The sequence below is a fragment of the Stenella coeruleoalba genome (assembly GCF_951394435.1).
Source record: "Stenella coeruleoalba genome assembly, chromosome: 5".
Taxonomy (NCBI): Eukaryota; Metazoa; Chordata; class Mammalia; order Artiodactyla; family Delphinidae; genus Stenella; species Stenella coeruleoalba.
The window spans coordinates 142789195-142816897 of record NC_137150.1 but is presented as its reverse complement, the minus strand read 5'-3'; the positions used below and the strand labels follow the sequence as shown (position 1 = coordinate 142816897).

The 27703-nt window shown below is 58.7% G+C and overlaps 1 protein-coding gene across 1 annotated transcript in view; it reads right to left on the bottom strand.

Moving 5' to 3' along the window:
• TRPM2 (transient receptor potential cation channel subfamily M member 2) overlaps positions 1-22740 on the bottom strand; it is a 50205-nt gene extending 27465 nt beyond the window's left edge. The window contains exons 1-10 of the mRNA XM_079923060.1: positions 22515-22740; positions 15470-15730; positions 14610-14698; positions 10909-11077; positions 9512-9692; positions 8859-9025; positions 7118-7298; positions 5911-5972; positions 4612-4812; positions 569-671 (exon numbers count right to left, since the gene is read on the bottom strand). Of these exons, the coding sequence (XP_079779186.1) occupies positions 569-671; positions 4612-4812; positions 5911-5972; positions 7118-7298; positions 8859-9025; positions 9512-9692; positions 10909-11077; positions 14610-14698; positions 15470-15643 (1327 nt within the window). The 5' untranslated portion in view covers positions 15644-15730; positions 22515-22740. The remainder of the gene's footprint in view (positions 1-568; positions 672-4611; positions 4813-5910; positions 5973-7117; positions 7299-8858; positions 9026-9511; positions 9693-10908; positions 11078-14609; positions 14699-15469; positions 15731-22514) is intronic.
• Positions 22741-27703: the final 4963 nt, after the last annotated feature.

The following is a 27703-nucleotide window of genomic DNA, read 5'->3' as shown; positions in this document are numbered from 1 at the left end:
AGGGATGTCTCAGCCATGGCAACACCGGCGGGAAGGGCAGGGTGGCACTGGCTTCCCTCCCCCACAAGAAGTGGGAGAAGAGGGAAGAGTGAAGTGTGGGCCCGGGGAGGACGGGCTGGAGGGCAGAGGTCAGACTACGGAGCAGAAGTCGGTCGAGAGCTCTGTTGGTCCTGAGGACTCCTGTGTTTGGACTCTGCCCTGTGCTGGGGGCAGAGGCGTTAACCATGAGACAGACGGTGGGGAGACAGGAGCAGTCTTCAAGGCTCTTTCTTTCTATGCTAGAATTTTATGAGAAACTGATGACCACTAAGGGGTAGATCAGTGCAGACGGCACTCAGATTTCAGGGGAGGAGGTAAGCTGAGAAAGGAGCCCGTTCCCCAACACTGCTGGTGGGCGCCCACCTGCCCAGGGGGAGCATGAGGTAGGCCTGGCGAGGTCCACCACCAGCTGCCCTCTGACCAGCGCATCTGCCCACGGGTGGCATCTCTGGCTCCTCTAGGCCAGGACTCAGGGTCCCGAACCCTCAGCCGGCTCCTCCCCCTTGTCCCCACTTTGCCTGCCCCTCACCCTTCAGCAAGGCCTGCAGGATGGCCACATCCACGTCCTGCTGGCCATCCTTGCCTTCCCGGAACACGGTGAGCAGCTGCCGCCTCCGGACGATGTCTTGGATCTGCAAAAGACGGTCCCCACGTGAGGTGCCTCCCGCCTCCCCAAAGGCACCCTCAGAACCAGGGCCCTGGACACGGAGCCAGAGCCCCAGGCAGGAGTCCTAACTGCTTGTGTAGCCAGGGCCCCCCGCCCCCCGCACCCCAGACGGTGAAGATGAAAGATGCATGAGGACCAAACACACGGTGTTTGCGAGTGGCCTGTGGGGTGGAAAACACAGCCCACGTGTAAAGCATCTTCACCTCACTGATCGGTCACTGATCAACACTCAGCGTCACTTAACTGAAGACTTCTCCCCGGGTCCTCCTGCCTGGGGGAGGACCTACCCACCTACCTGTCCGTCCTTCCATCCATCCACTCGTCTATCCAATCATCTACCTACCTACCTAGCTATCCATCAGTCTGTGTGTGTACGCATGTATGTCTGTAGGTATGTGTGTGTCCGTATCTATGTACCTACTGTTCACCCTGCCCACTTGTCTACCTACTTACCTACCCTACCTACCTACCTACTCTTCTATATATCTACCTACCCACCCCATGTATCTATTTAGCTAGTCGCCCCATCTACCTATGTATCTATCTACCTACTTCTCTATACACCTAGCTAGCTACCCACCCTTCCAATCTATCTATCTATCTTTCTATTATGTATCTATTTTATCTATCTATCTACCTATCATCTATTGCCTATCACCCGTCTAGCTAGCTATCACCTATCGTATCTATCATCTCTCAGCTGCCGTGTCTGCCACCAGTAGCTGCCCTGCCTTGAACCCTTCACCCTGAGACGGGGGGGAGCCATCCACTAGCTCCCCACACGCCCACAGCTTCAGGCTCCTCCCCCAGCTCCCGGCCGCCCCACCTGCCTTCCCACCTCCTTCCGCAGCCTGGCCATGCAGCTCCCGCCTCTGTACAGACCGCTCCCACCTAGAGGGCCCCTTGCACACCCCACCTCCACCTCTAAGACCCCAACCTCCCTAACCCCTCGGGGTCCAGCTTTCATGTCAGCTCCAAAATACCCCTGGTCTCTCTTCCCAACCCCAATTCCATCTTCCAGCTGAAATCGCTCCGGGATTTAACCCTTGCTTTGATTCACAGGATGAAGCAGCTACCGTCAGCGTGTATGTGCTGACAACCACTTAGCACTGTCCCAGGTGACCTTGCTCCATCCTCTGCGTTTAAGTACCAATTACCCCTATTTTGCAAATAAGAAAACGGGATTGCTGAGAGAGGGCCAGCAACTCCTCCGACCCCAGGTATGTGGTGCTGGCCGCGGGCTGGCAACGAGACCCCCATGGCAGATGTCCACACCCGCCAAGGGCCACACCCAAGTACCTGCCATGGGGCAGACCAGCCCTGAGGTTTGTGGAGTGAATCAGCGATCACGGCTCTGGGGGTCCTCTCCCCACTGAACGAGAACAACCACTGAGGGCAAGCCCCTGGCTTGAGACTGGTGTGTATGAAACACCACTTTAAGGCCTCTACTTGGCAAGGGATTGAAAACACGGGCCCCTTTAAACCTAGGCAGGTTAGATCCGCTTCTGAGAACTGCCTGAATAATTTACAGACTAACTGAGGAAAGGCCACAGAGCCGGCCAGCCAATCCCCTCCATGTCCATTGGCAGCCGAGCTGACGCCAACAGCGAAAACAATCTCACAGAACATTGGCTTCTAAGGAGGTCCTCTGAGGCCACAATAAGACAGACAAGAGCAGGGTCACTGTGCCGCCCACAAAAACCGCCTGGCTCCCCTCGGAGCAGGCCCGCTGCCCTCCCCCTCCCCAGCCCCCATCCGGGGTCCCAGCCCTCCCCGTGGCCTTTGGCTGCTGGGCACAGACCGTCCACACGGCCTGAAATTGGACGTGGTGGGGGCTCAGCTGCTCCACAGACGTGCCCTGAAAGGCACGTGTCAGGCACTTAAAACGGAATTTCCATGAGTTTTTACAGCCTGGCTTTAGCATCCACGGAGCTGGATGAAAGTCACAGACCCTGACTGCTTTGTCAGCCCCAACTTGTTGGGGAAACCGAGGGTCAGAGAGGCACTGACTGCCCCCATCCCACAAAGGATCCTGCCAGGAAACAGAGGTCAGGTGACCTCGGGGCGGGTGAGCCCCTGCCCCCGGGGCCCAGAGTGCGGCCGAACAGCAGGACCACAGGGGCCACAGGTGCGGCGGTTCTCCACCGGCCAAGGGCTTCGTGGGTGATCAGGGCTCAGCCAGCGCTCTCCTTCACACCTACCCCCCTTGGAGGCTGGGGGCCATGGGTTAGTGTCCCTCTGCAGAGCTCACCAGGGGCCCTGAAATCTGGACTGGGGAGATGGCCAATTCTGAGGTCCATTCCAAGTGCCCCAGATCACCCAACTGAGCCAAACAGCCTCGGAGGATGTGAGAGAGAAATTCCTTCTTTTCAGGACCTGGAGAGACTTCCGTAGGCACATTCCTGCGCTATTTCTCCCCCCGGTCCACCGAGGACCCCGTCTATAAGGGATGCTAGCAAAGTCTACACCCATCTGTAACCAGTGTTATCTCCCACTGTAGCTATGACAGAGCAAATACCAATGCACTTTAAAGCAGAAATACTGAAATGCAGGGCAATTATGGTCCTGGGCCGTAACAGCCATGGTCTCCCTGGGTCAGGAGAAAGGACCGAACCAGAGCTCTTGGGGGTGGTAGCACCCACGAGGCTCACGGCTCAGGAGCTGAGGGGATGGGCAGAAAGCGAGGCCCCAGAGCCCCCAGCCCAGCCCACAACCAGAGCAGCCCACTTTCATCCAGTTCATATGATGGTGTTCCAGAAAATCTCTGGAATCCGGTGGGCTAGTTAGAAAATGCCACACTTAAAAAAAACAAAAGAAAGAAAGAAAGAAAAAGGACAATGAAGAGACCAAGCTAATGGCTCAGACTCCGGCACAGCAAAAGGCCACTAGTAGATGAACATGACATCCGAACTGCCTGAGTTTGGTCAACAGGGATGAACCAGAGTTCACTTCTAGGTTCTGATAAACGCACCGGGCTGATGTCGGGTGTTGACAGCAGTAGAGTTGGGTGAAGGGCGGACAGAAACCCTCCACTACCTGTGCTGCTTTTCCACAAATCTAAAATTATTACAAAACAAAGACAGAGAGAGGACAGGCCGGCACGTGAAGTAAAGCTGAGGTCGCCCTTCTGACGGTCTCTCTCTGCACTTGTCACCGCAGGGTCATGTCCCCAACTCCCTGTGCTTCCACTCAGTACCTCCTGCCCACAGAGCAGAAAGGATGCCCGTTTTGGGCGTAACTAGCTCCCTCCCAGGTCTCAAGTCTCCAAACCCCCTGGAGATGGGGGGGTCCCCCAGAACACTGGTCCCAGGATGGGCCCAGCCTCCGATGCCTCTATCTAAGGGTGCACGTGAAGCAGCCCCAGATCACCACATGGTTCCCGGAACCACGCATGGGCCCCCATCTGGCACGTCTGCCCGCCTTGCCGACCCCAGAAGGTCTCCATTAATCTCCCCAGTGGCGTTGAGGTCACCAGGCCTGGAGGCTGGGCCGGACCCTGCCACCCACTGCCATCCCTAGCAGCTCCCCTCTGCCGGAATCTGGGCTCCCCACCCCTCTGCCTCCCCCGGGGCCTCAGCGCCAGCCTCCTGCCCGCCCAGTGCAGCAGGGTCCTCATGCCCTGCGGTACCGGCCCAGGCCCGGAGTTCTGCAGGCTAGAGGCTGAGCACGTCCTCCCTTGAGGACAGCCTGCTGCCTCAGCTGAGGGCTTCCCACCTGCCCTGGGCCCACTGCCTTCCAGGCTCACAGCCCCCCACCTTCTGCAGATCACTCCCGTGCCCGCCCCAGGCCCGCTGGGGTCTCCGCGTCTGGTTTTGGCGTGCCCTGGTCCCGCTTACCAGGCTGACAGCGTCTAACCTACCGGCTGCAGGTCCACGCCTGGTGACTGATGCGCCCGCGTGCCTCACCTTTTTGGTCCACTCCACAATCCTGCTTTCGGTGAAGGTCTCGAACATCTCCTGGAAGAACAGGCCCAGCTTCTGCTGAATCAGGGAGATGGTGATCTCGGAGATGGGCAGGCTGGCCACCTGGGCAATGACGTCAGCCACTCGTCCCGAACCCTCCACGATCACGCATGGGGTGCCGTTGGTGATGGCATTGTAGATGGTCTGCAACAACAGGGGCTGACCGTGAGCCCGGGACCTGACTCCACACCCGCACGGACACCTTCTAATACAGAGATGCTCAAACAGAGTTGATGTCTGGCTACTGCGAGTTTACAGAAGGCATTTGTTTGGTAGCATCCCACCGCTCGGAGGGGAAAGTGGCTAATCCTGTTGTACGTGGGATACACACCGATACACCACCTCCTTCAGGCCTGTCACTCAACACCACTGTCACGAAAGGTTTGTATATTTCCACCCTCTGATGTGTGGACGGAAGCACCATCTCCAGAAGGAGGGGGCACTGCCAGAGTTCCGCCCCCTCGTTAACCAGGACATCGAGGGAGACCCCCGGAGACCCAGGGTGAGCAACCTGAGGAAGGGGTTCTACCCCAGCAGGAAGGACGCCCTGTCTGGGTGATGCTGCAGGAGAGCCACGGTGGGAGTGGGGACCAGACGCATCCCGTCCTCCCAGGGACCCCAGGATCCTGCGCTGACCTCCTGCGGTTACTAAACATAAACAGACACTTTCGATGATCCCATAAACAGAACGTCACGCTCTTGCCCCAGATCTGCAGGCTGTAATGTCGTGTGTTACTACAGCAGAGGTCAAGTTGGCCCGCGTTCCCCAAGGGAGGCCCATTCCACGCCAGAGAGTGGGTTCTGAACAAAGGTCCACGGCAGCATGTCACAGCCACTGAGGATCCTGCTTGACATCTAGCTGCTGGTCCCACGGGGCTGAGGGGCAGCCGAGGGCTGTACTTTGAGAGCCCCGCCCGGGAGTCTGGGTGCAGAGCTGCAGAAACCCCCCATGGGCTGCCCGGGGGTCCTGGGAGGGGGGCATGGGCTCCACCCTTGCCCGAGGCCCCTCTGGAGCCCCTCTTTCTTCTGTGCAGGTCAAGCCCCAGGGCCAAAGCCAGAGCACCCGTCCTGCGGCAGGGCCACTCAAAGGGCTCCGACCCCCCCACCCAGTGGACAGGATCCCTGTCCCCTCTTGCTGATGACCCCCCTGCGGGGCTGGTGACAGCAGTTGGGGCAGTCGTCCCACCTGCAGCAGGACTTGACCCCCAAAAGCACACCCCGCCCCCCCCAGCCAGGACTCACGTGCAGTGTGCCGGGTCCCCCCTCCAGCACCACGCAGACGATGGGGATTTTGATGGCCACACCTAGGACGAAGCACAGAGCCCAGTTTAGGATCGTGGGGCCCCCACCCCTGCCCGCTGCAGTCCCTTTCTGGGGTGGAGGGAAGGCACCCAAGGCTCCCCTAGCTGGTCCGCTCTGCCCGGCTGGCCACCGCAACCAGCCTGCTTTCTGGGGTGGAGGGAAGGCGAGGGCTGTAGACCATCCCCAGCTGGTCCGCTCTGCCCCACTGGCCACCACAAGCAGCCTGCTTTCTGGGGTGGAGGGACGGCGAGGGCTGTAGACCATCCTCAGCTGGTCCGCTCTGCCCGGCCGGCTGCCGCAACCAGCCTGCTTTTCCCTGCAGCCCTTTCGTGGCGCCTCGAATCTGGGCAGGGCTGGGGACATGTCAAGCCAGCGGGCACCAGGCATGGCGCGGGAGCACGGCGTCACAACTCCGTCCTCTGGCCAGCCAGCCCCACCCTCAGCCTTTCATCCAGCCTGGCAACCAGGAGGGCTTGTGACGATTCTAGAAACATCTTTCCCTGGGAAGCAAACATTCTTTCCAAGAGCCCACATGGCCTCGCCGTCCCCACACACTCACACCCCCCCAACACTCCCCACCCAGCTTCTCTTGGTCAAAACAAGTTCTCCAGGTGTGGTCCCCAGGCCAGCAGCATCCGTGTCCCCTGGGGACTGGGAGATGCAAGTCCTCACTACCCGGACCTGTGAATCAGAGACCCTGGGGGTGAACCCATACCCTGGGGACCCCTGATGTGCAAAGAAGCTTGAAAACCTCGGCTCAAAGGTGTCCAACCAGCCTGCAAATCGTGTGCAAAATCGAATGTATGTGACGTCCCAACACCCCAGAATCCACCCCATCCCACCCACAAGGGAAGAGACGCCAAGGTCCAAGCTTTGACTACCGCACGCTCTGATTTCTGAACTGAGACGTGTTTGTGATGTAAAGTGACCGTAGGATGCTATGACCTCAGCGCCTGCCCGAACTTTCCTTCTGCTGGTTAAAAGGGACGCAAGAAGATGAACCCCTGAACGAGTGTGTGTTCTGACCACGCCCCCCCCAGCACCCCACCTGCCGAATGTCCTGGTCACGGCCAGCGGAGCCCCAGACACCTGGACCAGCCTGCTCCCCTCTCCCCCCCGAGCACCCTGGAAAGCGTGCCTCGCTCACCTCCCCTTTCCTTGGTCTGCTCCGATATGAACTTCTCTAGCTTCGTCCTCAGGGGAATCTCGACGCCGTAGCGGCCGTGGGTCCCGTCGTCCACAAGGATGAAGTGGGAATGGTTGCTGTCCAGACAGGTCAAGTGCCCTTGGCCGTCCTCATCCATGATGTACTCAGCTGGGAAGCCGCCCTGGGGGTGGAGAGGTGGGCACGGACAGACGGAAAGCTCTACGTCTTTCCCACCAAGAACAGGCACTCCATCAGGCTGGATAAGTGACCCCCCCCGCCCCCCGCCCAAGATGTCAGGCTCTAATGCCTGGAACCTGTGAACGCTCCCTCATTGGGAGAAAGGGTCTTTGTGGATGTGATGAGGCTATGGGTCTGAGCCTGGGAAGATTAACCTGGATCATCCAGGGGGGTCCTGAATGCCATGACAGGTGTCCTCAGAAGAGGGTGCCGAGGAGAAGGAGGGGGCCATGTGACCAAGAGGCAGAGACTGGAGTGATGCGGCCACAGAGCAGCAGCTGGAAGAGGCAGGGAATAGCTCCTCCCCCACCGTCTCTGGGGGAGCCTGGCCCTGCCGACATCCCGATTTTGGCCGGGTGGTACTGGTCTTGGAGTTCTGGTGTCCAGAAATGTCAGAGAGTACATTTCTGTTGCTTTAAGCCACCAGCTCTGTGGTCATTTGTCCCAGCAGGCCCAGGACCCAGATGCAGGAGGGGTGGCTGCCGGACCTGCGCACACGGCCCCTGGTGTCCACAGAGGACGGCAGGTGGTATCGCAGGAAGTCTTCTGAACTCGAAATGGGGAGACAAGTGCAGAGTGATCTTGGAAGTCAGCCCGTCTCCCGTGGCCTCAGATTTCCACTCCGTATAACAAGCTTTCAAGACAGAACCGGTCCCGTCCACTAAGCACATCTCTGACGCTGACACAAAAGGACAAGGGCCGAGGGGCAGACTGGCCCGATGACAAGCGTCTGTGACGGACACAAGGAATCACCTTCCAGAGGACGCTCTCCCCAGGAAGTGAAGGCTGCCGCCGCCGGCCGGGAAGGGCAAGGGCTCGTTCATAACTCAGCCCTCACGGGGCTGCTATAATCACGTCTCCTCAGCAAGTCAAGGAGACCTGTCGTTGGGGCCAGTGTTTCCCCCAAACTTTCCTGACTCCATGAAGTAGGTGGACATGTGCTCATTATGTCACATCTACCGTCCTCCAAAATCTCACTGAATGAATCGAATGATCTCTTCCACTCACAGCCCCACATTTAAGCGATCGCTTCTCAGGGCTGCACCCAGGTGAACGGACGCAGGAAGGCTCTGTCTTCAGTAGGGGAACCAGAGTGTTGTCGGTTCTGGGGCCAGAAGGCCAGGCCCTGGGATCTGACACCCCAGATGCTCACTGGCTGTGGGCTCCCGGCCAAGCTTCCGCCTTCTGCAAAGTCCATGTCTCATCAGGGAGGCGTCAGGAGGAGCCCCTGACCAGTGGCGGCTCCAGAGACTCTTGTGTGGACCCATCCCGTGATCTCAAGGGAAGGTACCAGAACCCAACCAAGGTAGCTACTCGCCTGGGGTCACCAGGCTCCATGACGTGGGGCTTGAGCCTGGGCCTCCTGTGTCCCTGTCCAGCCACTCCCCTCCACACTGCGTTCACCCTGCTGCCCAGGTGGTGGCCTGTCCGCTGAGCACCCGCTAGGGTCCTACACGCTGCTGCGCCCCGCCCCCGCCCGCCCCGGGAGCAGCCCCCAGCTCACCGCGGGGTGGATAAGGCTCTCCCGCTTGTGCAAGGTGCCCCACGTGGCGATCCCGATGGTGACCACCTCCCCTTCGCTGTAGCTGCTGCTCAGGCTGAAGACGCGCACCGCCTCTCCCACCTGCTTCATCACGCCCGTGTGGGACCCCCCGGTGATGATCCAGGCCCCTGGGAAGGAGCAGAGGGCCCTGCCACGCACACGGCCAATGCCCACGCCCTGTGCGTCTCCGGTGCTCACTGCCCCACATCTGCAGACCCTCTACCCCAACCAGGGCCTCAGGGAAGCCCCGCCACGATCACGTCCTCCTGCGGCAGCTGGGAGCCGCGGTTCCCCGCGTTGCTCAGGCGGGGGCGGGGACAGGACAGGACCCCCGTCGCTGACTGCAGGCCTTGCCCTCTCTCCCCACCTCCCTGCTGCATCCCTCTGTCCTGCTCTCGGGAGCACGGCATCTCAGAAGTGTCTCTGAATGTGTCTACTTCAAAGCATCACTAGTGGAGAGCTGCGTCGGCCGCCACGCGCAAGCCAAGCACAGCGGCGGACGGGGGGGGTGAGTCTGACCGGACACCCCCCCCCGGCCCGGGCCTGGCCTCCCAGGGACGCTCCCTCCCGCCCATCACTCCCAGGCCTGAGCCCCTCCTGTGGTCTGGTGCTACCTGTGGTCTGGGCCACCTTGACCAGGCCTCTTCGGAAGACGCTCTTCAGCCTGGGCTTCATGTTGAAGTCCTTGGCCCCACCCGTCACGGAGATGAGAAGGTTGGGGACGTCCAGGCCCCAGTGCTGGGTCATGAGGTGGTAGATCAGGCTGGAGGGCGTGTCCTGGGACAGGCGGACGTACTGCGGGGAGGTCAGAAGACCCCAGAGGGTCAGGGAGCGGCCACCCCCGCCCCGGAGCCCAGCCGTCCTGCACCAGCAGTGTCTGGAGCCCCAGCTGGGCGGGTGGACGCTCACACCCGGGTCCAGACCCCGCGAGTAAAAGTGGCCACACCCGAGCGGACACTGATTGAGGGAAGGGGGAGGCTGCCCAGAGGAGACCAGCCCCTGGCCCCTGTTTTGGGAGCACTCCCAGCCTGAGCCCCATGCCCAAGTCCAGTCTCCCTGGAAGGCCACGCCCGCCATCACCTCCACAGGGTCTGACCGGCTGCTGCCCACCTGCCCCGCCCCCATGCTGCAGAAGACCACCTCCCCCCTCCCCGCTCCCACCAATGCTCCGCAGAGGACGCCCCTCTCAGATTAAGCCAGCTGCGCCTGGGGGGGCCTGGCATTGCCCCGACACTGGCTCACGAGGGGCAGGGCTTGGGGCCGGTGCCCACCCCAGCCCGACCCTCCTTGTTCAGCCTCTTGGGCCAAGTGGGCAGCGTCCGCGACTCAGAGTTGTTGAGGGAAAAGGTCACACCCGGCTAACAAGAAGCTCAAGGTCCCAGAACCCCAGCACAGAAATAAGTGGCCACACCAGACCCTCCAGGACAGTGCGGCCCAAGAGCTGCCACGGAATCCTCCGGAAGGCTGCTTGAGACCAGGGTGGCCAGGCCTCCGATTCAGCAGGTCTGGGGGTGGTCCAAGACTCTGCTTGGAGGTACTGCTGGTCCAGCGATCCCTCTGAGTCTGCAGCAGCTGGGAGCTCAGCGGGGCCTGGGCCTCCGGCTGCTGCCGCCCTCCCTGCCCTCGTGCTCCCGGGCAGGCCTGGGACCCCGCCCCCCACTGGCAGGACTCTCGCCTCTGCTCCTGGGTCTCGCCCCATCCTCGAGGTCCTCCCCACTGCCCTCCCCCCCCCCTCGCCCACTCCCTCCTGGCAGTGACAAAAGCCATCCGGGCCACCCTGCCCACACCCTGCAGAGCACCAGCAGTGGCCCAGCCTGCTCCCTGAGGGCACCGTGTGTCTCCCGTTCGCCATGCGAGCCCCACCCACTCCGCCCTCAGTGCTGGGCAGGTGGGCTCCGCCCCAGGTTTACGCCAGCCTCCCACTCCTACCCCAGGGAGTCCCAGCCACCTTGGTCACCCACAGTGGGCTCTGGTCCACAGTAAGAGCAACGGAGTCACCATGGAAACCAACCTTTCCCACCTTCTGGCCCAAGCCCGTGAAGATGATGTCACCAAAGGCGTCTGTTGGCATCTCCTGGACGTGCTTTTTCGGGTCCCACTCCTTGCCCTGGAAGGCGTGGGGCCTGGTGGCCTCCTCCAAGTGCTGTTCACGCATGTAGCCGCACTCACACACCACCTTCCTGCAAAGCCACTCGGTCACCACGGGTGACCAGCGCCTGCCCCCGCCCCACTGCGAGCGTCAGAGGAGGCCCAGAGGGGTCAGGACTGGCGGCCCAGCAGGGCGAACGAGGCACCCCAGCCGAGAGCCGGTGGAGACACACAATCGTCAAACTTCTAAAAACTAAAGACAAAAATCTTGAAAGTCGGAAATGACACCTTACCTATTAGGGGAAAATAATTCCAACAACCAACTTTGAATCAGAGCCAGAAACAAGTGCCAGAAAGAAGTGACACGACATTTTTCAAAAGACAAAAACTACCAACCCAGAATTCTACACCCAGCACAACTATCCTTCACCTACGAAAGGGGCGTCAGGACATTCTCAGATGAGAGGAAACCAGGGAACTACCCCAAAAAGGCTGGCCAGAGAAGGGTCTCTAAACAGAAACAAAACGTTATAAGAAGGAATTTTGGAATATTAAAAAGGAAGAAAGAGCAATGGAAAGAATAAAAGTATGGGTGAATATAGCACGTTTTCCTCCTCTTGAATTTTCTGAAGTATGTGTGATTGTTGAAGAAAAATTGCGCCATGATCGAACATAATTCTCAGTGCATGCGGACGAAATTTTGTAAATAATTATATTATAAACGGGGAAGGACAAAGTGTTGTAAAAGGTGGGACTGTTTCTACACTTGATTCAACGTGGTAAATGTCAACACCAGGAGACTCTGGTGAGTTTTGGATACATCAGTAGGTAAGTAGACGTCAGTAACACGCGATGAGTTGTGGATATATAACGTAATACCTGGAACAACCACTAAAAAGAAAACAGCTATGCAAAGAGATACGGTCAAAAACAGCATAGATAAATCAAAATAGAACTCTAAGAATGATTCAAGTAACTCACAGCAAGGCAGGAAAAGAAAAACAGAGAGAAATGTAAACAAGAAAATACAGTGGCAGACTTAAGTCCTAATATATCAACAGTCACATTAAATGTAACATTCTAAATACACTGATCAAAAAAAAACAGAGACTGGCAGAGCAGGTAAAAAAAATAATAAGACCCAACATTTGCCGTCCACAAAAACCTCACTATAAATATTGTGATGGCGGCCACTTTGCTCCTCAGCAGCAGACAGGAGGCAACTATCAACACACGCCACCCGAATGGATGTCAAAGGCACCCTGCTGAGTGAAAAAAGCCAATCTCAACAGATCACACTGTGCATGGCTCCATTTATATGACATTCTGGAAAGGAAGCAGTTATAGGGATGAGAGCAGATGAGTGGTTGCCAGGGGTTACAGATGGTGGGGAAGAGGAGGTGACCGTGTAACCACTGGTGGAACCATGGGATCTACCTGTAGTATCTTTGCAACTTCCTATAAATATATAGTTATTTCAAAATAAAAAGGTTTAAAAAGCACACAGTGCAGGCTCCAAGCAGAAACTTCTGGACACAGGGCTAGCACGATACACGTGGTTCCCCCAAAGAGAACGCCCGGCTACCCCTTTTCAACTGTCACCTCCTCTCTTGCCTTGTCTTCGTGGGTTGAAATCGTCTTATTCCTTTACGGCTATTCTTTGGGGTTGCAGGAGGGAGAGAAGACAGCAACCGTGTTCTTTACAGCTTGTTTAATCGGAAATCTACACGTTTCTTTTAGAGTCCTGCTATTGCTAGTAACAAGTGACCTGGAAGACTAGATATAGATGAGACCAAACCAAAGAAGTCCCAAAGCAGGTGAAACCTGAGCCGATGACGTGGGGGAAACACAACTGGACTCAGAGAGAGAAAACAAGTTTCCCTGCTGCTTCCGGAGTGCTTGTCCGTAGGGACTTCTGACTCTCAACTTCTCAATCGTTAAATGGGGAAAATAATACACTGTCTGACCTCGAGCTTGCAAAACTTGTGAGGGCCAAATGAGGTTCTAGATGGGAAATAATTTATAAAATTCGTGTAGGCTAACTAACCGTGCAGAGAACCAAGGACGGGTTAAGACGGCATGGCCCACCCTGTACCTCAGTCTCCTGGGCTCACTTGGGTGCCCTTTCTCCACCCACAAGGCACGTCCCTGGCTACCCCTGGTCCCACTGCTTAGGCCGGGGCCCCCAGGGCTGGGAGCACAGGGCCAGCCATAAGGAACTCCCAGCACGCCCCGTACACCTTCCTCTACGACCCCAGGGACTCAAGTCACTCGCAGACTCACCGGGCTCTCTCTGAGCACCTCGTGTCAGCTCCCCCATTTACGGAGGAGAGAGCTGGGTCCGAGGCGGGAAGGAGGGTCAGGACGAGGACCGCTTCTATGATGATTTATGACCGACAGTGACGCTGTTCCTGGGGTCCTGGGATGTGCCCAGGGTGTGATCACAAAAAGTGCCCCATGTGGGAGTTCACGCTCCAGCTTGGCCCAAGGCTACCCAAAACTTTCTCATAGGTTCTAACAGTTAGCCTAGAACAGACCCTTTCCCTCCTCTCTCTCTCTCTCTCTCTCTTTTTTTTTTTTTTTTTGCGGTACGCGGGCCTCTCACTGTTGTGGCCTCTCCCGTTGCGGAGCACAGGCTCCGGACGCACAGGCTCAGCGGCCATGGCTCACGGGCCCAGCGCTCTGAGGCATGTGGTATCTTCCCGGACCGGGGCACGAACCTGTGTCCCCTGCATCGGCAGGCAGACTCTCAACCACTGCGCCACCAGGGAAGCCCGAAACCTATTTTTAAAAACTAAAACTGGAGACCTCAGTGCAAAGCACTCTCTGCATACTGTCGGGATAATCGGTGTGAACTTGAACTCTGATTACCACCAAGTACTTTGGAGGTTGCCAGCCTTGAGGCCGTCATCTGGAGCACGGTGGCCACTTCCTCTGACGCGAGGGTCCTCCCCTACCACCCCCCGGGGAGAAAGGAGGGCTCTCGTCTGAAACGGAGCCAAGCTGGAGCGTGAACTCCCAAACGGGGCACTTTTTGTGATCACACCCTGGGCACATCCCAGGACCCCAGGAACAGCGTCACCGTCGGTGACCATGCACGTCTGGTTCCAGATCACCGTCCTCTTCTATCATCCCCGCAGAGGACACCCTTCCTCCCTGTACTGTTCACAGTCTGAGCTGGATGCTGGCCATCTGTCCAGCAGGGAAGTAATAAAGTAACTCAGACACGGTCAGAGCTCAGAGAGGACCACAAAGCCACACGATTGCAGGGCCATCGGCAACTGGCGTAAAAGGGAAACACGGAGTGTAGTGGGGGAGAGAGGTTCCATCCCAGGGTGTGGTCAGGGAGGGCTCCGTGGCAGAGGCAGCGTCACCAGGTGACAAAGGAGTGGAAGTAAGAAAGAGCGAGGCCCATTTGTGGCACAGCGCAGACGAGGGTGTGTCCGGAGGGGAAATGCAAACACGAATCAACCCTGTTTGCGGGGTTGGAAACACTCCGAGCATCCCAGGCCGGTACAGACACAGGGACTGTCCCCCACTGAGGCCCCTCGGTCGGCCCTGCTCTGCTCAGCCATTCCACGTGGCAACAGGGAAGGGGCCGTAAACACAGAACAAGCCACTCACCCAGCATCGGACAGTCTGGAGCTTTCCACAAAGTACATGCATTCTTTCTTCTTGATGTTCTCAGGAATCCATGAACTAAGGTTTCCTTGCTGAGGGTAAAAAGGGCACTTTGAGATCCTGAGACAGTCAAATCAACACTCTTCCAAAGACCCCATCCCACACCTCACTCAGACCCGCCTGTGCGCCCTGGCACACTTCAGGGGTCTTTCTTCAGAGATGGGAGACCGAGTTCTCCCCATCCCCTGCTGGAGGCCCTCAGGCGCAGATCGGGGAGGGAAGAGTGAGCCTGAGGAATCGCTTCCTCCTGGGCCCCAGGGAATGTCCACAGCCCTTTACAGTTTATAGGTCAATGTTGCCTATAAACTGGGAAGCACTGTGCTTCCAGGTTGGGACCTTCCTCAGGAACAGCGTGATGTGGTGCAAAGGCGGCCAATGAGTGTCAGGATACCTGCCTACGTGTCGTGGGACTGCGGGCTGAGACATGAGACACCCTCCTCCCACCCGACCAGGGGCTGTGACATTCAAGTGTCTCCAACACAGGCCTGCCGGGGCTTTCCGTGAAGCCAGCCCGGGACCTTCCCTGTTGGGAGAAGACATGCAGTCACTGCACAGTGATGTGGGTGGAGGGCTTTCTGTGAGGGCGGCCCGGGACCCTAGTGCCTACCCAGCACTTTCCCATGCAGACCAAGGACAGGAACAGTCCCCGGGCACAGACCCAGCCACCCAGCGCTCTCTCCAAGTCCCCTCCGCTAAAGGGCCTTTCTGGGCTGGAGCCCCCAGCTCAGCCGGGTCTCTGCCCTCCCTGGGTGTTCACTGTACCCCACCAGGGCCCTGGCAGACCCGGTGATCCCCAGACCTACCTTTTCACAGTTGCCGAAGGGGTACTGCGACCTCCTGCTCCTGCAGAGACTGCTGCTGCTTTGCCGGAGGTTGGGGACCATGCCCAGGTCAGCCACCCTCCTGGGCTGCACCCCGAAGCCGTCCTCCTGCCTGGAGCCGGCTCCATCCCGACGCCTCAGCATGGCCGGCTCCATCCTGACAGCCCCACCTTGGCTCCGCAGAGCAGGCTCTGTCCTGCTCCCTCAGAATGGGCTCTTCTCTAGCCTGCAAGGCTGAGGGGCCTGGAAGTGAGGTAGGAGGTAGATGGGACCCAGGCTGAGCAGGTGAAGCTTATCAGTCTGAGCTATTAGACATTTCAAGGAAAACTTAACAGCAGAAGCAGAGGGGAGCTAAGCGCTGATGCAGTAAAAAGATAAGACGACCATGTTTTTCGTTCTTGAGATCAAGGAGACCTCCCCAACTGCACATGCACAGAAGAGTTCCTCAGGGGTCAGAAAGGGAGAGGGCATTAGCCCCTAATATGTCCTGTCAACCTCCCAGAGACCCTCGCACTGGAAGCCATCTTGGCTAGAAGGTCTGCGCGCACACAGGGAAGGGCCCCGAGTCAGCCCAGATATGGGAACAAAGCAAGATGATTGGCCAGAGGAAAACAAAGACCTGGAAAACGGCCCCATATAAGTGATCTAAGCCACCCCGTTGCACGTGACTCTCTGAGCCCACCCGTGTGTCTATCTGCAGGTATTCTGTTCTTCATGAACTCTTTCCTTGCCTCACTACTTTCTGTCTGCTGATTCCTTTCTTCAAAGCAGACAGGAACCAGGGTGCTGACACTAGCCACTAGTCCCTGGTGGTCTGGCAGTTAGGATTCGGCACACTCCCCACCTTGGTCCAGGTTCAATTCCCAGTCAAGGAACTGAGATCCCACTTCAAGCTGCCACACCCCACGGCCACTCGAGGTCAGAAGCAGCCCATGGGGGCTGCTGCAGTGGATCAGGGGAAACGAGTCAGATGTGTCCTCATGCAGGGCCCCATCTGCTCGCCGGTCTGTACATTTTCCCGGCTGCCCAAGCTCTAGCCCCATCGGGCCCTGGGCAGTCTGGAGGCACATGTGCATCCCTGGGGCCCAGCCACCCACTCATAACCTCAGGTCACTGGGAAGGGCCAGAGAAAGAGCGCCATCCCACCGCCACCACTCCTTGTGTGCCCGGTGGTGCCCAGGAGCCCCCAGAGCCGGGGGGAAACCCCCCAGTCATCACACGTGGTGCTCGCGCTGGGGTCCCATCCTCCTGCTTCCAGACATGGGTCACTTTTTTTTTTTTTGACTGTGCAAGGTCTTCGTTGTGGCTCTCTGGCTCGTTAGTTTCAGCAGGCATGTGGGCTCTAGTTCCCTGACCAGGGATCGAACCTGGGTCCCCTGCATTGGGAGTGCAGAGTCTTAACCACTGCACCACCAGGGAAGTCCCAGGATCCACTTCTTTTGTTTTCCAAAAAGGAAAAAAGCCCCCACTGCCCACAGAGCTGGTTTCAGGGAGGGGCACGGCTCTGCACTCCATCACACAGGTCCTCCAAATAGAACAGATCTCATTTCCTCAAACGCTTTGCTCCAGCTCTGACCTGGTCTCCATCACCGAGACCTCCGTAAGCAGCCCGACCATTTTCCTCAGTTTACAAACAGGAAAAGCAAATGTGTGTGAACCCCACAGGTCTTCCCTGGAGCCATGATGCCCATGATGATATCCCATCATGTCACCCCCTATCACCCCAGGGTGTCATCCAGGGAGGCACCCCCCACCCAGCTGCTCCAAGGGTGTGAACGGGGGCCATCTGGGGCAGAGAGCAGGTCACAAGGTCTCCCTCCGTCTCCTGCCCTGAAGCCCTTTCTGGCCACATCACCTTCCCCCACACATCACGGTCACTGATGGACAGGCCTTTCTCTGCCCATTCTTGGGGTCCAGTGTAGGTGGCCCCAAATATGCCTCAAAGGTATATTGATTATTTTGAATTCGAGTTTCTTAAGAAACGACCAATGCAAGAGAGACACTCTGACCCTCCTTTCTGTCTCCCTGAGGGCAGGAAATAAGTCTCTCTTGTGAAAGGTGCACCCCTGCACCTGGAGGTCGAAGGACACCCTTATCATCAAAGATGGGGAATTCGGGGCCGAGAAGACTGTATAAACCAATCTCATGACTTCTCTCATTGACTAACGCCCAAACTCTGCTCAGATCCTTCACTTGTTGGGCACCCAAAACCTGAGTTTCTTTGTCCTGTCAATTCTTTACACATTTATACTAAAAAGTATAAAAGCTGCCTGCTTTGGCCACTTCTTAGGTGCCGTTTCTCTGAATTAAAATTAGTTTCTTTCTCTCCTGCTAATCTGTCTTGTGCAGATTTTACTGTTAGTCCAGCCGCAAGAACCCTAGAGGGGCAGCGGAGGCAGTTTCCCCTCCCTAACACCCTTCGTCCAGCAACAGCATGCGGTCCCTGTGCCCTGGGGAGGGGCGGGGATTTGCAGGGAGTGAGGCACCCATCCAGCCTTCATCTGGCCCACCCTCTTCGGGGCCGCTCAGCTCAACACTGGGCACTTGGGGTTCAGCCACCCAGTCCCTGGTGCGCAGGGCTCAGGCCACCCTCACCTCTGCAGTCTCATTCCCTCCTCCGGGCGGCTCCCGTCCCCCTTGCTCCTGGGCCAGGGTCACTCCCAGAGGCGCCCACACCTTCTCAGAAGAAGGAGTCAAACCCTCACATGAAAGCACCGGGATAACACAGAACGTTGGTACCAGGAGTGGGGGCTGCTGGTACAAACACCTGCAAATGGAAAAGCAGCTCTGGAACCGAGCCATGCGCAGAACGGAAGAGTTCGGAGGGGCGCCAGGAAAAGCCTCCACCGCTGACAAGTCTGGGGAGGGCAGCTCAGAGGAGAGCAGAGCTGGAGAGAGGGCCTCAGCCTCCTTAGAGAAGCCTGAGTGCTCGCGAGCAGGCGCTGGTAGAAAGGTGGTTGGTAAAGGCCATTCTGACAAGGTCTCAGACGGAAACGAGGACCATGTTATTGGAAACTGGAGGAGGGGGATCGTGTTATAGAGAGGCAAAGAGCTTGGCCGAACTGCTTCTCTCCTGGTGTTTTGTGGAAGACAGAACTCGTAAGTGATGAAACTGAGAATCTGGCTGAGGAAGCATTGAGGCAAAGTGTTGAAAGTACAGCTAAGGCTTCTCTCTTTTTTTTTTTTTTTTTTTTTCCGGTACGCGGGCCTCTCACTGTTGTGGCCTCTCCCGTTGCGGAGCACAGGCTCCGGATGCGCAGGCTCAGCGGCCATGGCTCACGGGCCCAGCTGCTCCGCAGCATGTGGGATCTTCCCGGACCGGGGCACCAACCCGTGTCTCCTGCGTCGGCAGGCGGACTCTCAACCACTGCGACCCAGGGAAGCCCTAAGGCTTCTCTTGAATGCTTATAGCAAATTGTGAGGCGAGAGAAATGACCTAAAGATGGACTTCTAATCAAAAAGGATTCGGAGTTCAGAGAGTTGGGAGATTCTCAGCCTACAGACAAGGAAAGGAATGAGAAAGCTTGTCCAGGAAGGAAGATGGAGGGTGTGGCCAGGTCTCTAAGGATGTAGGTGGCCTGTTTGTCTTCCTCCAGCTGGGGAGACTGGTCAGCCGTCTCATCAGAAGCCGGGACCCACGTCCACGACAATGGAAGATTGACCCCAAGGCATTTTGGAGCTCACGGGGCTGCCCTCCCAGCACAGGCCCAGAGTGGGAGGGCGTGAGGGGCAGAATGATCTCAAAGAGGGGCCCAGCTGCCCTGCACCCCTCCCGTCCTGGACTCCTCAGCAGGAGTGTGGCCCCGGCCAGTCTGCTGTGGCAGCGCCTGCAAGATGCTGTCTCTGCCGATGGGAAGCGTGCACAGCCCTGGGGGCCCAGGGTTGGCGTGGCTACCTGCCCCCGGATTTGAAGGATGGAGGTGCCCAGAGCCCAAGGCACGCGCCCCGGCAGAGGGCTGCCTCGAGGGCAGTGTGTGGGGCAGGGCAGCCCCAGACCGGTGGAGCCCCCGGCCAGTGATTCCGGGCCAGGAGCGTGCACAGCGGACGGTGCCCAGCACAGCAGAGGGGCAGGACCACCCCCCAGTGGGCCTCAAGGCTTTGGACCTGCTCAGGACTTGCCACCCTGCCTTGTTTTTCAACCTCTCCCTTTGGGAATGGGAACGTCCTCCCTACGCCTGCGCATCCACTGTGTTCTGGGAGCACACAGCCTGTTGTAGGCATGCAGGACCCTATGGCGTCTTCCGGGGGCAGGCCCTTTCCCCACACCCTCTGCTGTACATTTCCTGCATTGTTTCACAACTGTGAAACCACCCGGCCCCCTCCCCCACCAAGTGGAAGACGCTAACTACTTGATGACTGTGAGCATGTAGCCCCCAGACCTACTGGAGCCTGAGCATTGATCATGTGAGCCCCTGTGACCCCGCCCATTACCTTATCATCAGCCAATCAGAGAGCTGTGCACGAGCTGATCACAGACCCTGTGACTCCCCCCATCACTTGGCCTTTAACAATGCTTTGCTGAAGGCCATTGGGGAGTTTGGGGTTTGGGGAGGCACAAGCCACCCATCTCCTTGCTCAGCCCTGCAATAAACCTTTCTCTGCTCCAGACTCTGACGTTTCGGTTTGTTTTGGCCTCACTGTGCGTCCGTCGGGCACACGAACTTGCACTGGGTAACACTGTCTGGTTTCCCAGGTTCACAGCCAGCGAGGACTCTGCCTCGGGATGAATCTACCTCGAGTCCCCCCACACCTGACTTAGGTAGTATTTAGAGGAGACTTTGGACTCAGACTTTGGAGTGGACGCCGGAATGAGTTAAGATTTGGGGGCTGTTGGGATGCAGTGAATGTATTTTGCATGTGGGAAGGACATGAATTTTGGGGGTCAGAATGCTATGGTCTGACTGTGTTCCCCTAAAATTCCTGCGTTGAAACCGGCCCCCGAAATGCGATGGCATTTGGAGGTGGGGCATCTGAGTGGTAGTTAGGTCAGGAGGGTGGAGCCCTCGTGGATGGGATCAGGGTACTTATAAAAGAAACCCCCAAGATCTCCCTGCAACCCAAAGGGGGCCCTCACCAACCCTGCGGGCACCTTGATCTTGCACTTCCAGCCTGCAGAGCTGTGAGGAATAAATGCCTGCTGTCCATAAACCACCGAACGTGGAATTTTGTTACAGTGGCCTGGATGGACTGAGACACGGCAGTCAGCAGTGCTGGCTCTGCAGCCCCTGCAGGGCTTCCTGGCACAGCACTCAGGGCGGAGGGGGCCTTATACCTGTGTGGCCCTTACAGGGCCATCTGCAGTCCTATATGGCAGCTCACCTGGCCTCACAACCAGCTTCTCAGGGAAGCAGATGAGCAGGAAATGTTCCAGGTGACCAAAGAGGAGAACGAGGCTCTGAAAAGCGTACAGCCAGGCCGCTAGTCTGTAAGGGGACCTGGACTAGAGGCGGCTCCTGCCTCCCCTCCAAGGCTCGGTCCTGGACTAGAGGCGGCTCCCGCCCCCCCTCCAAGGCTCGGTCCTGGACTAGAGGCGGCTCCCGCCCCCCCCCAAGGCTCGGTCCTGTACAGGACAAGGAGCTAAAGAATGAGCCGTAAAGGACTTGGTCTTAAGAAACTCAAGTGCGTGTGCTCAGATTCACATTTCTCAGACAGCTGCCCATCTCAGCTCACCCGCAGGGGCTTGTGCGGATTTTCTCCAATTCCAGCTGCCAACAGGCCCCTGGGAAACGTGTCAAACGCCACTCCTCCCACCCACCACCCCATCAGACTTCACGGGACAGAGCCGGCCGTGTGTAACCATCCCCGTGCCCAGCTGCAGGGGGGATGCTGGCCTGACCCTCTCCTCCCTCCTCCCCCGTCCCTCCCCCCAACCCAGCCCCGCCATGCCCAGCTTCCCGTCCACCAGCCTAGGCCCTGGGAGAGTCCGGAAACCCAGGGCTGACAGTGACCTTACAGAGCCCCCCGTCCAACCTTCTCTGGGGTTCTTCTCCCCAGAATCTTATCATCAGTTGCTTTCTTCACATATCACCTAAAAGCAAATCTGGCCACCCTGTGTTATAGCTAAAATTCTTCATAAGCAATTAGCACAGGCGTGTTGAGAAAACGCTAAAAGTAAATGACTTCCAAGAAGAGGGAGAGAGTATCTGACTGCATGGGCCTGAATATACGGCCACACAGCACGCACACCGCAAACGTCACCTAGCACAGGACACTGACAAGAAGGTGAAGCTGTTACCGTGGAGGGGACTGAGGGGGTGAATGTCCCACCCAAGACCGCGGGTCCAGACCACGGGGACCGAGACAGGGCTCCTGCTGGCACTCCACCCTCCCCAGCCCGGAAGACTCACCAGGAAACAGAACCGCAAGCGGGCCTGGGCACACTGGCTGCGGCCCTATGTGCACCCCCCTCTGCACTTCTCTAAACCCTGCAGCTGCTCCCAGCGGCTCGGCTCCAGCATCCTTTGAAATGCTGGCTGTGAAAGCACTTTCCAGGCTATAAATGGCCACACGCGGGGTGAGGGGCAAAGGAAGTACCAGCCGCAGAACTGGGCCGGGAGGTCTCGGGCGGGGGCGGGGGGCGCGGGTGTCGGAGCAAGAGCCTGAGATGGCCAAGTCCCTGTTCTCCCCCCGGACAGACCGCGCCCAGCCCTGTCGCAGCGCCTGCGTCCCGCGCCGCAGCCCAGCGGACGCCCGCACCCGCGCTGCCTGGGTCCCTGCCTCCGTCCCCACACGCCCGCCGCAGCCCCGCACCAGCTCCCCAGCCCGGGCCCGCGCCCAGCCCTCTGCGCCCCGGCTCACTCAGACCCCAGAGCCTGCAGTCGTCCCCGAACCCCAGCCGCGCCCCAGCTCCCGCCGCCGCGCCTGCACCCAGGCGGGTGCCTGGGTCCCCGCACCCCGCGGCGCACGCACCCCAGCCTGTGCTCCGCTTGTGCCGGCCCGAACGGCGCCCCTGGACCCCTGCGCATCCTCTCCGCGACCGGCGCCTTCGCCGCACCCCGGTGTCCTCCACCCCGGCCGGCGCGCCTACCTGCTCCGGGAGGCCCGCGCCCCCGCGTCACTCGCGCGCCGCTGCGCAGGACTGCAGCCCTGGCCCCGCGGGGCCGCCCGCATCTCGGGCCCCCGCAGCGCGCTCTGCGTCACGGCTCCGGAGAGCGCAGCCCGCCCCGTCCCGCGCCCGAGGCCAGAGCCGAAGAGGAGAGAAGAGCCGCAGGAGCGGGGTCTCCCAGACGCCCGAGCTGGGAGGTCAGCCTCCCCAGACCCCCTCCCGAGAGGCTGGCGGCACGTGTAAACCCGGAGGCAGCGATTCTGGCCAAGTCCAAAGAGCACTGGGAGGCGGGGCGCGCAGGGCTGGGTGGGGATTGTGTCAGCCAGAGCTGGAGACCCAGGGGGCCCCGGCACCGCACCGGGTGAGCCACTTCCCCTGCCGGCCTATCCCTGCCGTCACCTGTCTTCGTGGGGGCCCCAAAGCCAGGAGACCGTTCCCGGGAAGGCAGGAACCGAGGGAGCCGGAAAGATGCAACCGCACAGTGTCCATCCTGCCACGTGCTGGCCCCTGGGCCCTCAGGTGCCTGATTTCCACCCTGGCTGCCCTGCCCCGCTCAGTCCTCCTGGCTGGAGGGCAGAGGGGACTGGATTCTGAAAGACTGATCCCAACTTTCCCTAAAGGTCCAAACTCCCGGGCCACAAGTCTCTTAGCCAACAGAGGCCCTCTGCCCTCTCCCTCCCAGCTGCCACCCCACAAGGCCCCACGGCCACTCCCGGGCCCTTGCTCAGGGTCCAGGGAAGTGAACAGGGTCCTGTGCCTCTCTGATCCCAGGGCCCAGGGTCTGCCTGCTGACCCTCATTTCCTCCCCTGGCCGTGCTGACCTAGTGTGCAGACTCCTGCCCGGAGCACCCTCCTCTGGAAGGCGCTTCACCCCCACCCGCCCCTGCCTCTCCACAAAGTAGCCAGCGGCAGTGCCATGGGTCCACCAGCCAAAGGCTGGCCCCTGTCTCACTCTCCGGTCCTCAGGAGGTTCCTAAGGGGGAACGTGTCGGAACCCAGCAGAGCCCCTTGTACGGCGCTTGATCGTTTTTTCCAGACACTTTAAAGGCAGCTGGAGCCACTCCTCCAAGGTGGTTGGCACCACGGAGTTAAAGAACAGCAACAGTGGGTGTTACCCGACGGCTCTGGCCCGCAGGACTGCACGCTACAGGGGGCACAGCCTTCCAGACATCACTGCTGCATCCTCAGAGCCCGCAAGGAGCAAGCGCTCAGTGAGTGGCCGCCACGGGACGTATTCTGCTACGAGGACGGCCACAACCCCGGACAGGCATCTCAGACCCTAGTTAACAGGCAAAGGAAGAGGAGACCCACCCGCGTCTGCAGCTGCTCGTCAGCAGCTGTGCCCATACTCTCACCCAGGGCTCCTCCCTTGATGCCCTCTGGCCCAAGAGCCATCATGACTAAAAGCACACTGAGGGGAAGTTAATATTTCATGAGACAGAAGTAACTGCAGGATCATCCGATGGACAGGTGCAGACGGGCTGGCTCTCGTTTCCAGGTACCCCAGGGCCTCTGTGGGAACATTGCTTAAGGTGAGGTATCTCGTGAATCAGGCTTCTGACGAAGCGTATGTGCCCACATCGTTCCCTGTGGGGCTCTTTCCCTCCTAGAGACCAGCATGTCTCACCACATGTTTCACACTGCTGCAAGAGCAATTATGAAATGTCGTTTCCATAAAAATACGAAGCAGGAACCGCAAAGTGCAAGAGCAGCAAGTACTGATCTTGACCGAGGGTTGTTTCCAGTTCAGATAAAGGAAACGCGGCGCAGAAGACTTTGTTACCGCGCGGACGTCATGCCCGAGATATAAAGCCCCCTGGTCTGGCAGCGAGTGAAAAACCACAATCACTGAAAAGATAGTGATCTAAGCGATTAGCGTGGCGAGCCCTGCTCATGAATAATACACAGGAGCAAGGAGAGGCCAGGCTGCAGGCTCCTTGGAGAAGAGCAGAGGAAGGAGGGGAGGGGCTGGGGGCTGGGAGCCAACACGGCCAGAGCCTAGGGCAGCTGCCGCAGACTTTTTCGTTCGGGGCCGGGTGGTTAATGGTTCAGGTTTTGCAGGCGATGGTCTCGGTTGGAACTACTCAACTCTGCCCTCGCAGCGAGAGAGCAGCCGATGGCAAAACAGAAGCGGATGGGTCTGGCTGTGTGCCAATAAAACTTTATTTACAAGAACAGGCAGTGGCTGGATCTGGCCTGTTGGCTGGGGGTGCTGACCCTCGTCTAGAGAGCGGACCAAGAGGAGTGGGCTTCATGCTGGGGGACAACCTCCATCACTTCATTTCTGAGGTCAAAGGATGAACTGCATTCCAGAAACGTCTAATCCAAAGGGACTGCCCATGGAAGTAAGTGGGCATGGTGGTGCTGCCCAGGAGGGTAGAGACCGTGGACACCCTCGTGGCTGTGTGCCCGCCCAGAAAGCTCTACCAGGTGGCCCATTCATTCTGCAGCGACAAGGATGAGAACGGAGACGGAAATGCCCCGGACGGTCAGGACACAGAATAAAATGAATAAACACAGGCCTCACTTCTCTTCCACAAGTCCATTCTGTGGTCTGCAGCCGAGTCTGTCCGTCCGGACCGCTCTCTGCAGCGGCCGGCATCACCGTCGGTGGATGAGGGCAGAGAGGCTTGATCGCTCGGCCGGTCCCCCCACCCCCCAGCTCCCGTCCGCTTGCCAAGCGCCACGCTAAGCTCCCACGTCCGTTGGCAGTCCTCAAACCCAGTGTGGAAGGAAACCTTCTCACCCCCAGTGGGTGGGGAGGGAGCGGTGACTCGGGGACCTGCCAGAGCTGGCATCCGAAGGCCCCTGCAGACCCTGCATGCACGTTGGTCAGCCAGCCTCACCGTGGGCAGACGCTGTCTAGGGGCTGGGGCTCTGGGGAAAAGAGGAGCCCAGACCCGCAGTCCAGGGGAAGAATGACATAAACCACCCCAGGGCGTGGAAAACATTGAGAGTTCAGCGCGGCAGGAGCTGGAGGTCACAGGGTCAGTGTCAGGCAAGCTGGGACGGCCTTTCTCAGCAGGGTGCATTGAGGAAGTGATCCACTTTCTAAGGAAGTGTGATGGATCGAACCAGAACAATCCGATGAAAGCCATTTGGACCCAGGGAAGAGTAGGTGCAAAGGCCCCGAGGTGAACTTAAGTCGTGTGTTTGAGGACCACCAGGAAGGCCATAGTGGCCGTGGAGTGCGCCAGGGGAGTGGGGCACGAGATGAGGGGAGGGGCCAGGCGCCAGATCACGCAGGGATTTCGTGCCCCTGATGTGGGTCCCCTGATCTGACGAGATGTTGTGGGACCCCGTGCTGGTGGATCAAACCACAGCGAGCCTTCAGACCACGGTGCTTTCTGCCTGAGGCCCTGCGGGTGGGAAAGCCGAGGCCAGCCCCAGAACGTGTCCATCCTGCCCGAGTGCGTCACCGTCCCGTCTCTCCGAGGGATGGTACCGTGTGTGGCCTCCGTCTGGGCCACCATGGCCTTGCCCCGTCTGACTCACCAGCCAGCACCGGGCTGGCTGAGGACAGAGGCTGATGGCCATCATCTGGCCAAGGCATTGCCCTCTCTGGCCGTCCAGCACCTCATCTGTGGGCGGTGCCCGGTGGCCTCACTGCTGGGTATGAGGATCTCTGCACCGCGGCCCACCCCCAGTGTCTCCGCCAGACCTCCCGGTCCCCGATTCTCCCGTCTCTCTCCTTTCAGTCCCACCACCACCCAGAGGGTCAGGCCATTCCTGCCCACCTGTGAGTCCACGCGTGACCCAAAGTCAGTGCCCTTCCCACCCCAGAGTGGAGGAACAGGCGCTCCACGTGGTGGGCCTGCACTCCCGGGACGTCGTGCTCACCTACAGGTCTCGCTGCTGTGCTAAGGCTGCACGGCCGGTTCCTTGGGTTGTTCCTACAGCTGGTAACCGCGAGACGTGAGGGATGTTGCCCCTGGACCAGGATGAGGCTTGCTCACTGTGGCTGGAAAAGCAGTGGATCCAGAGCTCCCTGACCCCTCCTGGCACCTGCCGCATGGACCCACAGCGTGGGCAGTGAGCAACCACTGAGCCCCTCACGTCGCTCCCGTGGAGCTCGGGTCGGGTCGCTGACGCAAACGTGCCAGCGCCACGAGGAATAAACCGTCCTTTGTCTCCGACTCAGGAGCCGCCGTCTCCTGCCGGCACCCGCGAAGGAGTAACAGGCTGACTTACCAGCCTGCAAGTGGGATCAAACCAAAGCCCAGGCTGACACCCTGCTCGAAACTCTGCCTGTTGCGGGCATCAGCCTTCACCAGTCTTTCAGGGCCACCCGAGGGTGACATCCTGCAGCTCCCTGCAGTTTCCAGCCCCACACTGAGCCGGCCATCCCTCACCAGCTGATCAGAGGAGCCCCTGTGGGGCCACAGGCACTGGGACAACGGTGGAGGTGGCCTGGGGGTCTGGGCCACCTGTGCTCCAGCTAGCTGTGCCCTCGGCCCCACGCCCCTCGCACCCGGTTCCACTCACTCAAGATTGTTTCCGGGCCCATCCACCATACGGTAGGACCCAGGCATGGATGAGGGGGCTCAGGGCAAGAACTGACTGGTAGACCCCTCACAACACGGTGTGTCCCAGCAAAATACAGCACACAGGATGAAATACAGAAAACGCAGCAGTTGTTAAACTACTGTGGAGATGCTTTTCTGTTTTTGGAATTCTCTGTATTGTCTTTACAATAAAAATGGTGGGCTTGGATGGGATGGGAGATCCTATAGCAAAATTCCACTCCCCCCACTGAATTGCAACCTCTGGTCCTGCCAGGGGGCCCTCGTACATGCAGGTCCTTCACCACTCTCCAGGGCCCTGGGCTTCGGATGTGGCTGTGACACCCTGGGAAAGCAACCTCTGACCCCTGTGAAAGAAAAAATCATTCTGACACTTGTTAAAAGAGTAAGGAAGACTTTATTCAAGAATACTGCAATTAGAGGAGAGAGCTTGCGCTCAACTCCAAGTTCAACAAGGAAAAGGGGGATTTACAGCCAAGGAGCGGTGAGGGGCCAGTGGATGGAAAGTTACTAAGAGACTTCAAGGGCAGGGGATCTTGCAAACTACAGGCCAAGAAGATTAGCTACCACTTGTGAGGGAGGGATGAGGCGCTTAATCAGATAATGAGGGCGATCAGAGATCAAGGGTGGGGGTCACCTAGCAGGATC